At 40.3% G+C, this 15944-nt stretch overlaps 1 protein-coding gene across 4 annotated transcripts; it reads left to right on the top strand.

The window, feature by feature from the left end:
- The first annotated feature begins 6299 nt into the window (after nt 1-6299).
- Nucleotides 6300-13328, top strand: LOC137272801 (cell death abnormality protein 1-like). 4 transcript variants are annotated; one of them, XM_067805203.1, is made up of 8 exons: nt 6300-6323; nt 7439-7500; nt 8891-9793; nt 10383-10463; nt 10856-10930; nt 11329-11403; nt 11815-11965; nt 12181-13328. In XM_067805203.1, the coding sequence occupies exons 2-8, from the start codon at nt 7443-7445 to the stop codon at nt 12503-12505; spliced, it is 1668 nt and encodes a 555-aa protein (XP_067661304.1). In that variant the 5' UTR covers nt 6300-6323; nt 7439-7442; the 3' UTR covers nt 12506-13328. The 4 variants fall into 4 exon arrangements, with proteins under 4 accessions (XP_067661304.1, XP_067661303.1, XP_067661302.1 ...); XM_067805202.1 differs by having other exon boundaries at nt 11329-11409; XM_067805201.1 differs by having other exon boundaries at nt 10856-10936.
- Nucleotides 13329-15944: the final 2616 nt, after the last annotated feature.

Below are 15944 nucleotides of genomic sequence, written 5' to 3'. Positions count from 1 at the left end.
CCATTTTTTTTTTAAAAAAAAAGAGCTATCAGATTTGCCGAGAGGTTTGTAATCACTGATCTGATGGTTGGTTAGCATGATAGAAACTTAGGTTTAATGTTGATCAGCTTAAAGTTAGTGGTGAGAGTGCTGCTGTAGACATTGAATGTGTTGTTGAGTTTACTTCACGGCAACCACTGATGACAGAAGATTCATCATTTTGATGAAACTGGCTTGTATTTCAGTGCTTATCCTGATAAGACAGTAAGTCACAATAGTGAATCTGCGAAGTGTGATAGGATTAGTAAAGAGTGGCTGACAGTTCTCTTGTGTTGTAGTGCTACTGGTGAGAAAATGAATCCCCTGACATACAAACATATACATACAGAATTTGTTTCATTTACCTTTGCGTGTCGGATTGTACAGTGTCCACTGTACTATATGCACAACACTGCATGTGTAGGATTACATACACAGTATTACTTTCACAGTACTACACGCTGTAGCAAGGCCCCACAAGGGACTTCTAACATATTGGGTTACTTTACCAATCGATTTTTTACTGATCTAGTAACTAACCTTCTCACAATTACAAATTATGGGAAACACGGAGACTGGATTTGAAGAACACTAGTGTATATTAAGTAGGGCTGTCACGATACATCGAACTGCCGATGGATTGCTGTTGTTGAGTCTTAGATGGCAATTAACCGATGGTTGAAGTGAAACATTATCGATAGTATGTTTTAAAGTACTGGTTTTAAAGGGCCGCTATGGTGACGCTGTGTAATGAGCACGTTGCATATTAACTAGTATGTTGTGTGGAACCCATAGCACTCATGTGTGGAATCGAACCCGGGTCTTCGGCGTGACGAGCAAATGCTTTAACCACTAGGCTACCCACTGCCCCGATATAGTTGCACGTGTTGTGACTAAGTATGGCCATAGTATTACTAAAACACTTATGTGTCGCTGTGTTCTGAGGTAGACGTCTGAGGTTCCCCCAAGCATGAAGCTGACACGATAGGGCATAGCCTGAACCACAGCTCAATGCAGAGTCGCCCGTGCGCATTTATTATACAGAAAATGTTCTTATCTGAATAGATCACCAGCCAGTTAAGGAAGGTGCACATCGAGTCATGCAGTACTCTTCAGAAACTCAAATCATTTCCCGAGAACTGACACACAAGACCCTGCGGGGTGAACAAATGACCCAATAACGTCACGTGATCTACACTGAGTGTTACTCTACTGGTTGCGCGGTGTGTATGCATGATAAAGACAATCAACAGTCAACAATTATTTACACTTTGCATTAAATGCATGTGCAGTAATAGATTACATGATTGCATTGTGATATATAATTCATGCATCATTAGAGAAGATTGTAAAATGTGTTTTGTTAGTGAAATGCATACATACTGAGATTCGAATTCAACAGACTATTTGTACCGTATTGAAACAAAGGGGAAGCGGCGGGGCTGACTTTCGCTTCTAGGAGTGTCGTGTACGTATGAAGATAAGTCCCGGGGATGACACACTGCTCACAGTCATTTCACCGTTGCTTCAACCTCCATGGAGAAAATCTGTCATGGGCAATTCTGTGTGTCACAAGTGAGTGAGTGAGTTTAGCTTTACGTCGCACTCAGCAACATCTCAGCTTTAGGGCGGCGCTTTGTAAAAATATGCAAAAAATATCCAGTGATAAACATTAGGAACACTGATCTACGCAAATGAGATGCAGTGATATGTGTCAGGCTGATCCCGTTAGTCGCCTCTTACGACAAACATGGGTTACTAAATATGAATACTAACCCGAATCACGGGTCCAGCGTGTCAGACAACTGGTAGACTTGTACATGTGCAAGACAACAACAACAACAACAAATAAACCAAAAAAAAACCCAAAAAAAACCCCAACAACAAACAAAAAAAACAAACAAAACAACCCCCCCCAAAAAAAAAACAACAAACCCCCCAAACCCCCCAAACCCCCCAAAAACATCAGCTTATAATTGATCTGAGTGAGCTGATGTTTAAAACCAAAAGAAGCGACCACTTGCTCAATGTCTCCAAGTAGCTATGCCTGGTCGCAGCCCAGTAGTCAAAGTTTAACGATTAGCATGCAGTCAACAAAATGTATGTTGGGTCCGTTCAAAGAGTCCTATAATATAATTATTGAAAGGGGTTCTTCTTTCACGTTTAAGAAAATTTACACGTCCGAAATGTGTACTCACAGTTCCCGAACCAAAAATTCCTTTTAAACAGTGTACATATACATGAGTGATTGAGTTTAGTTTTACACCGCATTTAGCAATATTTCAGCAATGTCACTGCGGGGGACACTTGACATGGGCTGCACACGTTATACCCACGTGTGAAATCAAACACGGGTCTTCGGCGTGACGAGCTAACGCTGTAACCACTGGGCTACCACACCAGTCCCTGGATATATACTTAGGGAAACAAATAACCGAACACGCGACAGTAAAGGCGTCCTTTAATTTTTTTCAGGGTTCCTCATAAGCTTTGTATCGCACTGTGTGTCATGAAATCTCGGAAAAATAAAGGGACATTTGTGCCTTTATGTATCCCCCTGTTTGTATCCCTAAGTATACACAGGGTGACTCATGTACATATATATATGTGACGGGGATCCCTTAACAGGGGTCCATCATAATAGTAACATCTTAAAGCGTATAAATAAAGAAATACTGTCGTGACACCATGATTACTATACCTAACCTCAATAACATCGCTATTTCCATTAACCTTTGATGGATGAGTGTGTTAGTCGGTATTTAGAGCTTGTGTCAAGTCACAGTGGCAACGTTCCATCTGTTGTGAGGATTTCGATGGATCAAGTCATGAAGTGAGGACAGAGGATACTTCTTGTTTTAGCTGAGCGAGGAACTAAACATCCACTGTGGTTGCAACTTTACAGTATGTAATCTATAGCGTCACATTAATTGTATGATCATAAACAGCTATGAAGACCCTCATAATGGCGACAAACGAGTTTCCTCATCCCGGAAGTCACCGAGCCGCACTGTTTACCGTGTATAGGTACATATAGTATATAAGTGTTTAAGCGATCAAGCAAGCAAACACATTTAAACTGTCGCTCATGCAAAGTGGTGCATGCGCAAGGAGGCAAAGGGTAAAGGTAGAGTTAATGCTTGAAAATAGTAATATATGGGTACATTCAAACGACTATTCAGGTGTCGATATCTCGATTTTCAAGTGTTAAAATAACTGCTTTGACAGGTCTACCCAAGCTTTCAAAACAATAACGTGCTCTATACCTAATCAGTAAAGCAATCTTTTGTAAAGAATATAAAGGTTATTCGTTTTTGCAGATAGATTAAGTATCATATTTCAAGCCGAAGCTGATTTGAAGAGTTGAGTGCCTTCACCGATACTAGTATAGTGTGTTCCCATCGCGAAATTTAAACTGTAAGTGAACTCTGGTCCCTCTATAAGTGCTTTGAAATAAGTGATAAATGTCTGCGACCTACTGAACGTCTAATTAAACATAACATAATTAATAAAATGTGTTGCAACAAACTGTGTGCGAATAGTTTATTTTGACACGACTTAGAAATCTTAGAATGTTAGATTCGGTAAAGCTTCCTGACAGATCACATGAAGTACACTTGGTGTGTCATTTAGACATGCTTGACACACCAAGTGTACTTCGTGTAATCTATATGGAAGCTTTAGCGAGTGTAACATTTTATTATTTCTAAGCTATCCTGCGTTATTAAATGGTGACGGCACAGTATTTATTGCAGACTCTAAGTATTGAAATATACGGAGGAAAACGATAAGGGATCATACGAAAGCAGATATACCCCAGAGCTTGTAAAGAAACACGGAAATAAATAAAGGAACACTTGTCCTTTCATGTGACCCCTTATTTTTGTCCCTCAGTATATTATCCAAAATATGTTCAGGTGATCTTCGTGCACAACATTGCTCATGCAGCTAGTGTTGTGTCAACACTGGAAACATTTTCCACCATATCAAAATATCTGAAAAGATGATAATTTTCATATGATATTTTGCTTCTCGTTCCACACCGCAGTACGCGTTATTCTAAATAAGTCCCTTCAACCTGTAAGTGCACGAACATTGACCAGTCACGCCTGTGGTTGATATAATGAGCACCGCCCAACTCCGCACTGAGCAATGATGACAGGATACATGCACCAAGTCATCGAACGACTCCTCCATCCCCTTAGTCGCTTCATACGACATGTATAGCGGAGGGGTAGGCCAGCATTTAAAGCGTTCGTTCGTCAGTTCGAAAATCCGGGTTCAAATCCCCAGATGGGTAGAATGTGTGATGGTGGTCCCTGCCATGATATTGTAGTGTATTGCTAAATGAGGCGTAAAATCCAACACGCTAACTCAAACGACATGCTCTTGTGGATTCCAAGCATACCGTGATTACACACCAGGTCACCGACATCTCACAAAACACTCATGTAAATTATTTCCAATTAACTGAAATGTTTAATAACGTTCTGTATCTTACACCACATCATCTTGCCTAAATTGCCCTGCATCTCGCTCACAAATATTTTAACTAAGACAAACCGAGACATATAATCTTGAGATTAACTGCATGAATGATATCACTGTCTTGGACATGTATTGGGAACAGCCTGGCGTGGTAATAGCATTGTAGAAAATTTGAAAGTGATAACCATGGTTTTTTATTATGGAGACTCATGATCTGATATCGCTCAATAATGATCAAGTAAATACCCTTCCACTGATCTAGAAATAAAAGAAAGCAGTGACACTGTCCGATCTATTGCATGTTTGGTAATAGGCTTACTGACTTAGTGGTTAAAGCGTTCGCTCGTCACGCCGAAGATACGGGATCAAATCTCCACGTGGGTGCATTTTGTAGAGCCCATTTATGGTGTACCCTGTCGTGATATTGCGTAAAACCCAACCCCACTAGTATGATCCTACAATTTCCTTTTCCAAATGTATTAAATTATGGGACATTGTCAAAATGTATTTCGCAATTATCGTTCCATTTATTCCAGATGGCATCATATGAAATGGGATGTAACGTCTCTGGCGTGCATGCACTTGTGTGAGTGTTGGTGGATCCTAGCGTGGTGTCTGCTTGAACCAGGATGCATGGCAATCTTACAGCGTTACCCCAAAGGTCCTGTGATACCATCCTGCTACTAACGTGGATCACTCGCCAAGACTTCCAATCGAACACATCTTAAGCTTGCTGCATACCCTTGGTGACGTCAGCCAGGCAGGGGAACGACAAGTACCATCCTATACTACGTAACCAGGGCATCGAACCCCCGGACAGACGCCCCGGTCATTAAATGAGGAGGTGGTCACATCTACAACAGATTTGCTCATGGAAACGAATAAGGGAACACATGAAAGTACAAGTATTCATTGTTTTGTTTCCAGAATTTCACTCACAGAGCATACCTGGACATGAATAAAGGAGCACTTGTACTTTCATGTGTTCCCTTATTCGTTTTCATGAGCCTATTTCATTAATGTGAAAGGTTTGTATTTTATGGTCAACGTGTGGTAACTGAATTAACGATGTGCAGTACAGTCTTCACTGGAGTGAGTGGGTGAATATAGTCTTACGCTGCTCTCAGCAATATTCCAGCTTTAAGGCGGCAGTCTGTAAATAATCGAGTCTGGATCAGACAGTCCCGTGATCAACAGCAGGAGCATCGATCTGCGCATTTGGGAACCGATGACATGTGTCAACCAAGTCAGCGAGCCTGAACACCCGATCCCGTTAGTCGCCTCTGACGACAAGCATAGTCGTCCTTTACTGGTCCTGACTGGAATATAGCAGACACTGGACTATCTGCCTGGAAAATAGCAGAGCATCCGACTATAAAGGTACCGTAAGTCTAGGTGCAATAATGCAAAACTTATGATTACGAATTGTGTGCGTATGGGAAAAACGAGTCTCTCTCTCTCTCTCTCTCTCTCGCCCTTTCTCTCTCTCTGCGCACTATATAGCAACATGGATATACAATTGCTAACTATACGCTGATCAAAACCTTGCATGCATATTATTAAGATGTGCAATAAATATTTATATTTGTATTATGTTGATTTTAAAGCTTAAAGTTATTTTTTGTCAAAGAAGAATATATATGCATAATACATATGATTACAGAGGCCTGGGAATTTAAGAGATTTACTGTTCGCTGCACTGATCATGTGATTTGTTCATCTTAACACGTATAGGCTTCCTTTCGAAGGTTAATCTCCTTTCTATTTCCTCAGATCCAGGGGCAAATCTTACCAGTGTCTTGGGGGCTTTGATAGAGGTAAGACGTGATTTTCGTTTTTCTTACTTATCTCATCATCGGAGTTGAGTCTCACATATATCCAAAATGAGGCAACAGATACTGGTAGAGTTCTATCATGGATAGATCAGTTGAAGTAACCATTGAATAACAACAACGCGTCCGTCTCATTTATACACGATGTAAATTTTTCGGCATTTGCTTCAAATAATAGTCACGCTAAGGCTATTTACTGCTGCCTTTTTTCGAACAGTTCGTGCACACGTTCTTAAAGTAGAAGACTCGTAGTATTTTCTCGTGCACACATGGAATCTGATACTTCCTCCAAAGCGTGAATTTTAACTCCAGATTGAAACGTAGTTTATGCAATATCACAACTTTTTCTGATAAGATATTTAACGGGAAATCATTTACTTGTGCTCTCCGAATGTAGGAGCAAATATTCTTGATGTATGCCACTTATTAGTCCTGGAGCAAATGCTAGAAAAGTCCCTATCTTTCAGGACCTCTCTGCAGCAGTAAACGTGTTAATTATCAGTATGACACCTCCCACCCTCCAAAAAATCTATCTGGTTCCTAAAAACAAACGGGCTTCGGTTCACTGTTGACCAAGTGTCCTTATGTTCATGGACCACCTGCATGAGGATTGACACATGCAGAGGTGTTCAACATGGTCAATTGCAAGATATGCAATATGGGTGATAAGGCCGGGTGTATCATGCTACCTGATTTTGATGCTGTCTCTACATTTGGCCGCGGAGTATTATGGCGTTTGTTGTATTATTACAAGAGATGTATATTATAAGTATACATCTTACCTTCGTTTCATGTATCGACCAATTACTTCAGCACAGAGTTTATAGGTTTCTGTGTAAACCTCGAGGGTTCAAGGTTTTACTAACATAATTTTTAATTTTAATGATATATTAGTAATGCATAGAATGTTGCAAAAAGCAGCGTACGACCTTGAAACATGACCCCATGTATGGAACAATGAAATATGTCCACATTCAAATAGCATTGATCACCCGCGTCCATAGAAAATGTTATCCCATATATATCAGAAACATCAATCGATTCAGCAATTGAACACAATCTAAATGTTAGTTTTTTTCAAGTTTTCCATTTGGTTTCAGCGCCATGATGTTTGTTTACTTGGCATGTGTATTCTGCGCCCTCACTGCAACTGTGCAAGCAGGTAATTACACCGTTCAGTTTCCATTTCCATGTAGCTGAAAAAGATCACACACTCCTTGAGCATTCATTTTGCGTGTACTTCTCGGCAGTGCGTGATTACAAAGGAACAAGATAAAAACCATAGTGTGTTTTAGATGTTTCCGTGAGTGAGTTTGTCTTGCGATTGCTTTGTCCTCGTCCCCTAAATCTCAGACACCAATGTCAAAACCATCGATTTCCTTTTTTTAAAAACTTGGGAATATATAGAATGCGTGTTGCGTTGTTAGTTAAACGTAAAATACTTATGACTTGAGATCGGAAACACAGAACCGGGAATTTGACTTTCAGAACACGATGTTCAATGGCATATGTATATATCATATCAGATGTCTTCATACCAACCACTTTATCTAGGGCGACATATCGTTTCCAGTTGGCCTGTATGTTTAAACATTGCACACAGATACCAAACAATTACTGAGGGAGTTTTATATCAGTTTGTATATTTTGGGAAATATCACGGGTCAGAATGTATAGTCGTTCAACTGCCATTGACATGTAATGAAGTAACAGAAATACACTGGAAAGCAAACTATTTACTCAATCTTCTTTAGTCGTTTAGCTGTAAATTGAAATTCTTCACAAGGGTTTCTCGTAGATTGTAATATACTACCGACAGAAAATAAGGGAACCAAGAAATTGAATGTAGATGACTTTGACTGTGACAGGGTCCGTTATCGTGGCGTGGTAGACCAAAATCAACGACACCACGACAGGATCGTCTCAGTACGTTAATTGCTCTACGCGATAGGTTTAAATCGGCCTCTGCCATCAATAGAGAATTCCGCACACTCACTGGAGGACGCATTTCAACTTCAACCGTTAAAAACCGACTCTATCAAGCTCGTCTGAAAGCAAGACGGCCTTTTAAGGGAGCCACCCTTTCAGCTCACCATAAGCGCCAAAGATTGGCATGGGCTAGGCAGCATCAGGGACGGGCTATGCGCCACTGGCGTTACACCATGTTCTCTGATGAGTCAAGGTTTTGCCTACGATTCACAGATGGCAGAAAACGTTGTTGGCGTCGGAGCGGGGAGCAATATGCCAGAGCAGCAATTCTTGACAGCATGCCATCAAGGCGTCGTGAATGTGCTGCCCAACATGGTGGACACACCAGATATTGAACTTGACGCCTAAAATTGATTTAGTGGATATTTAAAGCATTTTCATATTCGCTATTATTTCATTAGTTCCCTTATTTCTTGTCGGTAGTATATATAATGTCTTTCGATATGGGACATTGTGTATGGATATTGTTTATGAGGAGTTTACTAAGAGGTGAATTATGTTACTAAATATATTTAGATATATTCGAGTTATGTGAAAACAATCAATTCCGTTTTATGTTTCAGAATGTAAAATTGGGTACACGGGGCCTTGGTGTGAAACTAAATGCAGTGACGGGTGTGTAGGTGGTGTGTGTTCACTACACAAACACGGCGGTATAGTGTGCTCTCGTGGATGTAAGGATGGTTGGGCAGGGGAATCCTGTCGCACCCCTTGCGCAGAACATTGCAAACGCTGCAACAGAACTCAGAGCAAAGACTGTGAAGAATGCAAGCATTTCTATTTCGGTCAAACATGCAGTCAAAAATGCATGACATGCGGACCAGCGGGTTGCGACAAAGATGGGATGTGTAGAAACAGGCCTGCTAATTGTGACGGCGGAGTAATATGTGGCAAAACCTGTATCAAGAAATGCCGTTTTTGCAATACAGACGCAACTGCCGCTGCTACCTGTAGTGTATGTCAAAGGAACTATGCAGGGGACAATTGCAAGATACCTTGCGACAACTGCCGTGGGACGTGTACACAGAGCGGCTGTAGCGATGGCTGCCTGTGTGGGTACTACGGACTGTTCTGTCGGGACAGATGTAGCAGCACCTGCTTGGAGTCCTGTAACAGCAACTCATGGTCAAGCAATGACATGTGCGCCAGGAGTAACGGGAGTTGTCTGAACGGTTGCAAAGATGGACATTTCGGACAACGTTGCCAGCATAGGTGTAATGCCAACTGCAAGACCTGCGAACAGACAAGTGGACACTGCACCGGTGCATGCAAAGACGGCCACTACGGCGAGAGCTGTGAACACGACTGTTTCCACTGTAAACACGGCAAATGTAAAAAGGATGGCCTTTGCTACAAATGCCGAGATGGTTATCATGGCGCGAACTGCAAGACACCATGTGACCCAATATGCACCTCCTGTGGGAGGTACAATGGGCTTTGCGAGACAGAAAACCAGATCAGCGACGGTAAGAGATGATTACTGAACTTCACTAAATAACAGGGCGACAGGCTAGCCTAGCGGTTAAAGCATTCGCTCATCAGCAAGACCTGGGTTTGAGTACCAACATGGGGATATTGTTGGAAGTCCATTTCTGGTGTTCCTCGCCGTGATATTGCTGTAATATAGCTACAGGCGGCATCAAACCCAACTCACTCACTCACTCATCAAATAACTCCCCACAGTGACACCTGATGTTGTGATGACGGTGTTGAAGTCCATGATGAAGTCTGTAGGCCATTACCCACTGTTGTCCAGAACTTGATTCAGGAAGCGTTCCGAGATTCGGTTCCTTTAAGTACGGATATCTTGTGTATGAACATGTCGACAGTATTTTAGGGTTGGTGGAGTAGCCTCGTGGTTGGAGCGTTCGCTCCACACGCTGAAACCTGGTTCGATTTCCCAGACGGTAACAATGTGTGATGCCCATTTCGAGGGTCCCCTGCCCTGATATTGCTGGAATATTGCTAAAAGCGGTATAAACCCCAGGTTACTTACTCACTGACTATTTTGGAAACATGTGGTTTTGAATCTTAAACGTATATTGATACTTTCAGATGGCGGGTCTGCACCCTTGATTCAACTGCCATTCGCCATAGTCCCGACCCAGAGCCAAAGGGCAGCAACGAATGGTTTGGGTAATATATATATATGATTTACATAGTCGATTATTGTACATTATTAAAGTATTATATTTTGTCACTTAAATGCATGTGCAAGGTGATTAATACATGACGTGAATGGCATCAACTTACTTCACAGACCTCGGAAATTAGGAACTTGAAATTAGAAGTACATGAATATGAGTATATGAACATGTTACCATTAGATATATACTCGTATGACTAACAATGTTATAAAACCGAAATATTTTCCCAGACTGTAACAATGTGTGATGCCCATTTCGAGGGTCCCCTGCCCTGATATTGCTGGAATATTGCTAAAAGCGGTATATACCCCAGGTTACTTACTCACTGACTATTTTGGAAACATGTGGTTTTGAATCCTAAACGTATATTGATACTTTCAGATGGCGGGTCTGCACCCTTGATTCAACTGCCATTCACCATAGTCCCGACCCAGAGCCAAAGGGCAGCAACGAATGGTTTGGGTAACTTATATATATGATTTACATAGTCGATTATTGTACATTATTAAAGTATTATATTTTGTCACTTAAATGCATGTGCAAGGTGATTAATACATGACGTGAATGGCATCAACTTACTTCACAGACCTCGGAAATTAGGAACTTGAAATTAGAAGTACATGAATATGAGTATATGAACATGTTACCTTTAGATATATACTCGTATGACTAACAATGTTATAAAACCGAAATATTTTCCCAGACTGTAACAATGTGTGATGCCCATTTCGAGGGTCCCCTGCCCTGATATTGCTGGAATATTGCTAAAAGCGGTATATACCCCAGGTTACTTACTCACTGACTATTTTGGAAACATGTGGTTTTGAATCCTAAACGTATATTGATACTTTCAGATGGCGGGTCTGCACCCTTGATTCAACTGCCATTCACCATAGTCCCGACCCAGAGCCAAAGGGCAGCAACGAATGGTTTGGGTAACTTATATATATGATTTACATAGTCGATTATTGTACATTATTAAAGTATTATATTTTGTCACTTAAATGCATGTGCAAGGTGATTAATACATGACGTGAATGGCATCAACTTACTTCACAGACCTCGGAAATTAGGAACTTGAAATTAGAAGTACATGAATATCTGTATATGAACATGTTACCTTTAAATATATACTCGTAAGACTAACAATGTTATAAAACCGAAATATTTTTCCGTGTAAAATCAGCAGCAGTTTTATAGTTGATTTAATCAGTACTTATGGTGCATTTCGAACAAATATATTCACCCACCCATTACTGCTGTAAGTTATGCTGCATTGATCTGATCTTTAAAAGAATAAATCTGATGGCTTTCTGCTGAGTGTTCCGTGAATGCTGCAGGTCCTGAAATCAAGTCAGCAGACACGAAATCGGAAGACTCGAGGGGTCTACCATCCTTCGTGATCTGGTTGTGCGTCGCCTTTGGTGTTCTGACAGTCATCTCCCTGGCCACCATCGCCATCTGCTGCCACAGAGCCAGGAACAAGCGAAGGCATAGCACGCATTTCCGTTTTTTTGACACCATGAAATCCTAACCTGTATCAAACCGACATATCCATTTCGACTGAGCCCTCCAAATAATTGAAATCCGAAAAAGAACATTTTCTTTGAGAAGCAGTAATGACAACTGTCAATGATCCGACATTTTTCAGTAGATGTGAAGGTATCGTCTCATGGTAACTAGGCTTTAATGTTCTGTTTCCTCAGGAAGAATAACACCGCTCTCCTGACCCGTAGTATAAGTCACAGGAATAACTACATCCCGGAACTGCCTTCTCCAGTAAGAACCAATGTCCCCGGTTATGACTATGATGAAATACCCGAATTGTCTGATGAAACCGCTGGCAGGAGCCAAGGTTATGGCGATGAAAGTCAGAATGTTGTGAGAGTTGGAGTGGCCCACTCTGCTGTGGACACTGACAACTTAGGCGGGGCATGGATGAGGGACAGGGTGAGAAAAGGGAAGGACGTTAAATACCTGTCTGTTACCGATGTCGTATCCAGTGAGGGATACATTGACGTCATAGGGTGATTGATAGACAAGTGCATATACTTCAGTTGTACTGTGTAGACATGATTTTGTTTGTGTTTCCTTGCAGTATTCCGCTCTCGTTATTTGTTATTTACGTTATAGTTAGATTTTACATTTCAAGTTCTCAACAATAGTCCAGCTGTACAACGATAGTATACAAATCCGGATCAGACAAAACCAGTGATTGACCTCATGAACATCGACTCATGTAATTAGGATACGATGCAATCAATCAACTACCATGTGTGATCCCAGGTAGCTAGCTCCTGATATGTCTTCCAAGAATAACCCTGTCTATTAAGGCTATGTTGATTTCCTTGAATTCAGTTGATTCTGAGATATAAATGCAGTCCCTATTTGTTTGAATGAAGTACTAATGTAAATATTTTCAATTGAAAATATGTATTTTCTTATGTCTAAAAATAAGAGACATTAAATACAGAGAGGGTGTTATGATGCACACGAATAGGGTGTTGTACAGATGCAATGCGATACCGTTTATAGATATGATACTTTGTATTAACTGATGCACGGTAATGCCCATGTGTAACTGGTTCAGTATGCAGGTGTATATAACGCCGTATTGTGTGATCTGGACACAAGTAACACATTTTCCAATCATTGGTTTGCCCATGACTTGTACCTAATCTTCAACATTGTTTTGTACATAATTGTGTACATATATAATATATTGATAACAACGCTGTTTTATTGATTTAAACTGTAATTTTCGCATACACAGTTGAAAATGTTTAAGATGTGCTTATGTGCTTTAATTTTATTTTGATATTTAGTAATAAACAGAATATTTTGTAATGTCAAATATTGTTGTCTATTTTGTATCTGACAACATGACAAATATACATCACATGCACAACATGAAAAGAGTACTAGGTTTATAGGGCGACTGTATGTATACTGTTATCGATTTTGTACACAATCTCCGGCGGATGGATCATCAATTTTGTACCTGACAAGCGGGAGGGGTGCTCCGTACATTAATTTTAGGGAGGGGAGAGGGTGGGGTGGGCATGAGCAATGAAATTGTACATGTAACTCCATAAAAATCATCATCGCCCCTAGTCATAAATTATGAACGGTCCCTTAAGCCACTGCAAGCTCGGTGCGCCTAGAGGCTGCCGCAATTGCATACTCCTAAAGAGATTGAGACCGCTGAGACTGACTACCAGTGATCGAAAAGAAATAATAGCGCCACGAGCGAGCACTAGTTGTGTGGACATGTGCATATTATAAATATCCTATAATACAATAATTTGACAATAAAATACAAATGAAAATGGAAAAAAATTCAGAAAACAACGAGAAACCCATAAATTGTCCACTTTCAAGAACTCAGTATTGTGGCATACACTGCTGAACTGTATGGCTTTCCGAAACTATTAAATAAATAGTAGCGCTTGGCAAATTTAGTGATTCTTCCAAAATGGACATAACAGGTTAATCAGATATTCCCCCTATGTATTCTCTAGAAAAATCAAAATTGATTTGTCCAGAGGTTTGGCAACTTGATGTTTAGGGCAGCACCTCCAGCCAAGCTAGCATTCCCAAGAATCGGTTGATTGCCGTACATGGTGCGACAACACGTAAACATTCTACTGAGTGATATCTGTACAGCCCGGTCGCAATGTAAATTTCCCCAACTCATTTAATATGTCGGCATATACAGTGTCCCGGGTACAACAGATACATTCACAATAAGGAACATTTAGACATTGATGAATACTGCCACTTATATAAGGATGCAAAAGAATGTGAGGCTAAGTTCTTTATGTGTCGTAGTCACAGGAAAAAAACAGTGTCATATTCATGTAAACTAACCCATCGAACACACGTAATTGTAAAGCTGCTTGTAGCAATGCCAACCAGTCATGCCAGATTATATATATATATATATTTGAGCCCAAGTCATTGACTTTTATTTATATATTAGGTCTGTGTATTGGCCCGCGTCGCCCTGAAATTATAAAACAAACCTAGACTAGTTCACAGTTGCAGAAGTATAATTAATTATCTTGACGTATACTCGCGATCGCAAGATGCTATCAGATTTTGAGTATTTGTGACAGTTTATAAAAAGTGGCATGATTATGAAAGGGCATTAATTGAATGCTGTCGTGAAACTGTTCATGTATATGTAGATGAGATTAAACATCTTTTCAACTCTCGAGCTGACATAACTCAAAGCCTATTCAACGATGTTAGCAAATGTCGACTTTCGATTATAGGCTGAAATTTAAATCACAGCTTTTCATAAAATACAGATTCTCCGGAAAATGTTTCACAATCGAGCCACACTGAAGAGTAGCAACGATTGTCTATCTGAGAAGAGCGAGAGAAAAGAGAAGGAAGATTTAGTTTAATTTCATTATGTGAAAACAAATACTTCCCAAAGTCACTCATCGGTATACATACAGGTTACCCTTGAGTCACATATATTGCCAATGTCTTTATACGATATAAGGATATTAGATTATTTATTTTGTCAATAAAGACAATGAATAAGCCATCAAATGGAAAACATACCTTTAGCGCGGCATTGCAGTATCCACCACGAGACGGTCAAACCTTGTAAAATATGTAACAGAATGTATGTTTTCCACACATGTTGAAGTCGCGGTGGCTGAGCGGGTTAGGCTTCTGACTTTGTGTGCTGGTGATTAGGTCCCTGACTCTGAGGGCACGGGCTCGAATCCCGTATGGGACTCAACCAAACAACTGTACGAGAATGTACTTTACTAAGAAAGTGAATTTCCCCAATATAACATGTTACATTTAACCACTTTCTAAATGTCATTGTGCAATTATCTACATTTCACGTGTCAAGGAAGTCCTAGTAAGTTAGTTGATATGTATTATTCTCTTTAACTAGGATTAAAACATAAGCTGTGTAGTGCCAGTGTAAAATCAACAATGACAAAGGTAAATTTGAACTAGTTTCAACAGTCACAGGATGGTCGGGTTCCATGTTAGTGGAAGCAGAAACCGCCAAGGTCAACGGAAAGTAATAGAGGTGAACAGATGTTAAAACGAAACACATTGTTTACGTCCCAATTAATTGCGTCCTATGGAACGGCCGTACTCTGTGTCAAGTCACGTAGGGTACGGGTACATGTGTACAGCATTGTAAGTGTATGTAGGTGCGTGTGTATTGTTTAAAACCAGAGTTAGTGATCTGCTTATTGATATGTCTCATGCAAACATACTTGAACACATGAGTATGCAAAGACTAACAGTGTATTAGAACACTAATAAAATCTAAGAAAACTACCATATATCTATTAAGACGATCGAGCAGTAGGTGAGGATGTTCCTTGATGCAGTTGATGTGGAGACAGATGTGTAAAAGTGGACACTGTTGCATACCCACATTTATGTAAAGTGAAATACATTGTTTACATTTTCTAACACGAATTAAAAA

Source organism: Haliotis asinina, chromosome 2 (genome assembly GCF_037392515.1).
Source record: "Haliotis asinina isolate JCU_RB_2024 chromosome 2, JCU_Hal_asi_v2, whole genome shotgun sequence".
In the NCBI taxonomy this organism is placed as follows: Eukaryota; Metazoa; Mollusca; class Gastropoda; order Lepetellida; family Haliotidae; genus Haliotis; species Haliotis asinina.
This window is presented reverse-complemented; position numbering and strand designations above follow the sequence as displayed.

Bases quoted from the DNA above. Each gene is read 5' to 3' on its own strand.
- LOC137272801 (XM_067805200.1), top strand. From the start codon at position 7,443: ATGATGTTTGTTTACTTGGCATGTGTATTCTGCGCCCTCACTGCAACT. The intron at 7,501-8,890 runs GTAATTACACCG...TTTATGTTTCAG, and splicing joins CACTGCAACTGTGCAAGCAG to AATGTAAAATTGGGTACACG. The intron at 9,794-10,382 runs GTAAGAGATGAT...TGATACTTTCAG, and splicing joins AGAAAACCAGATCAGCGACG to ATGGCGGGTCTGCACCCTTG.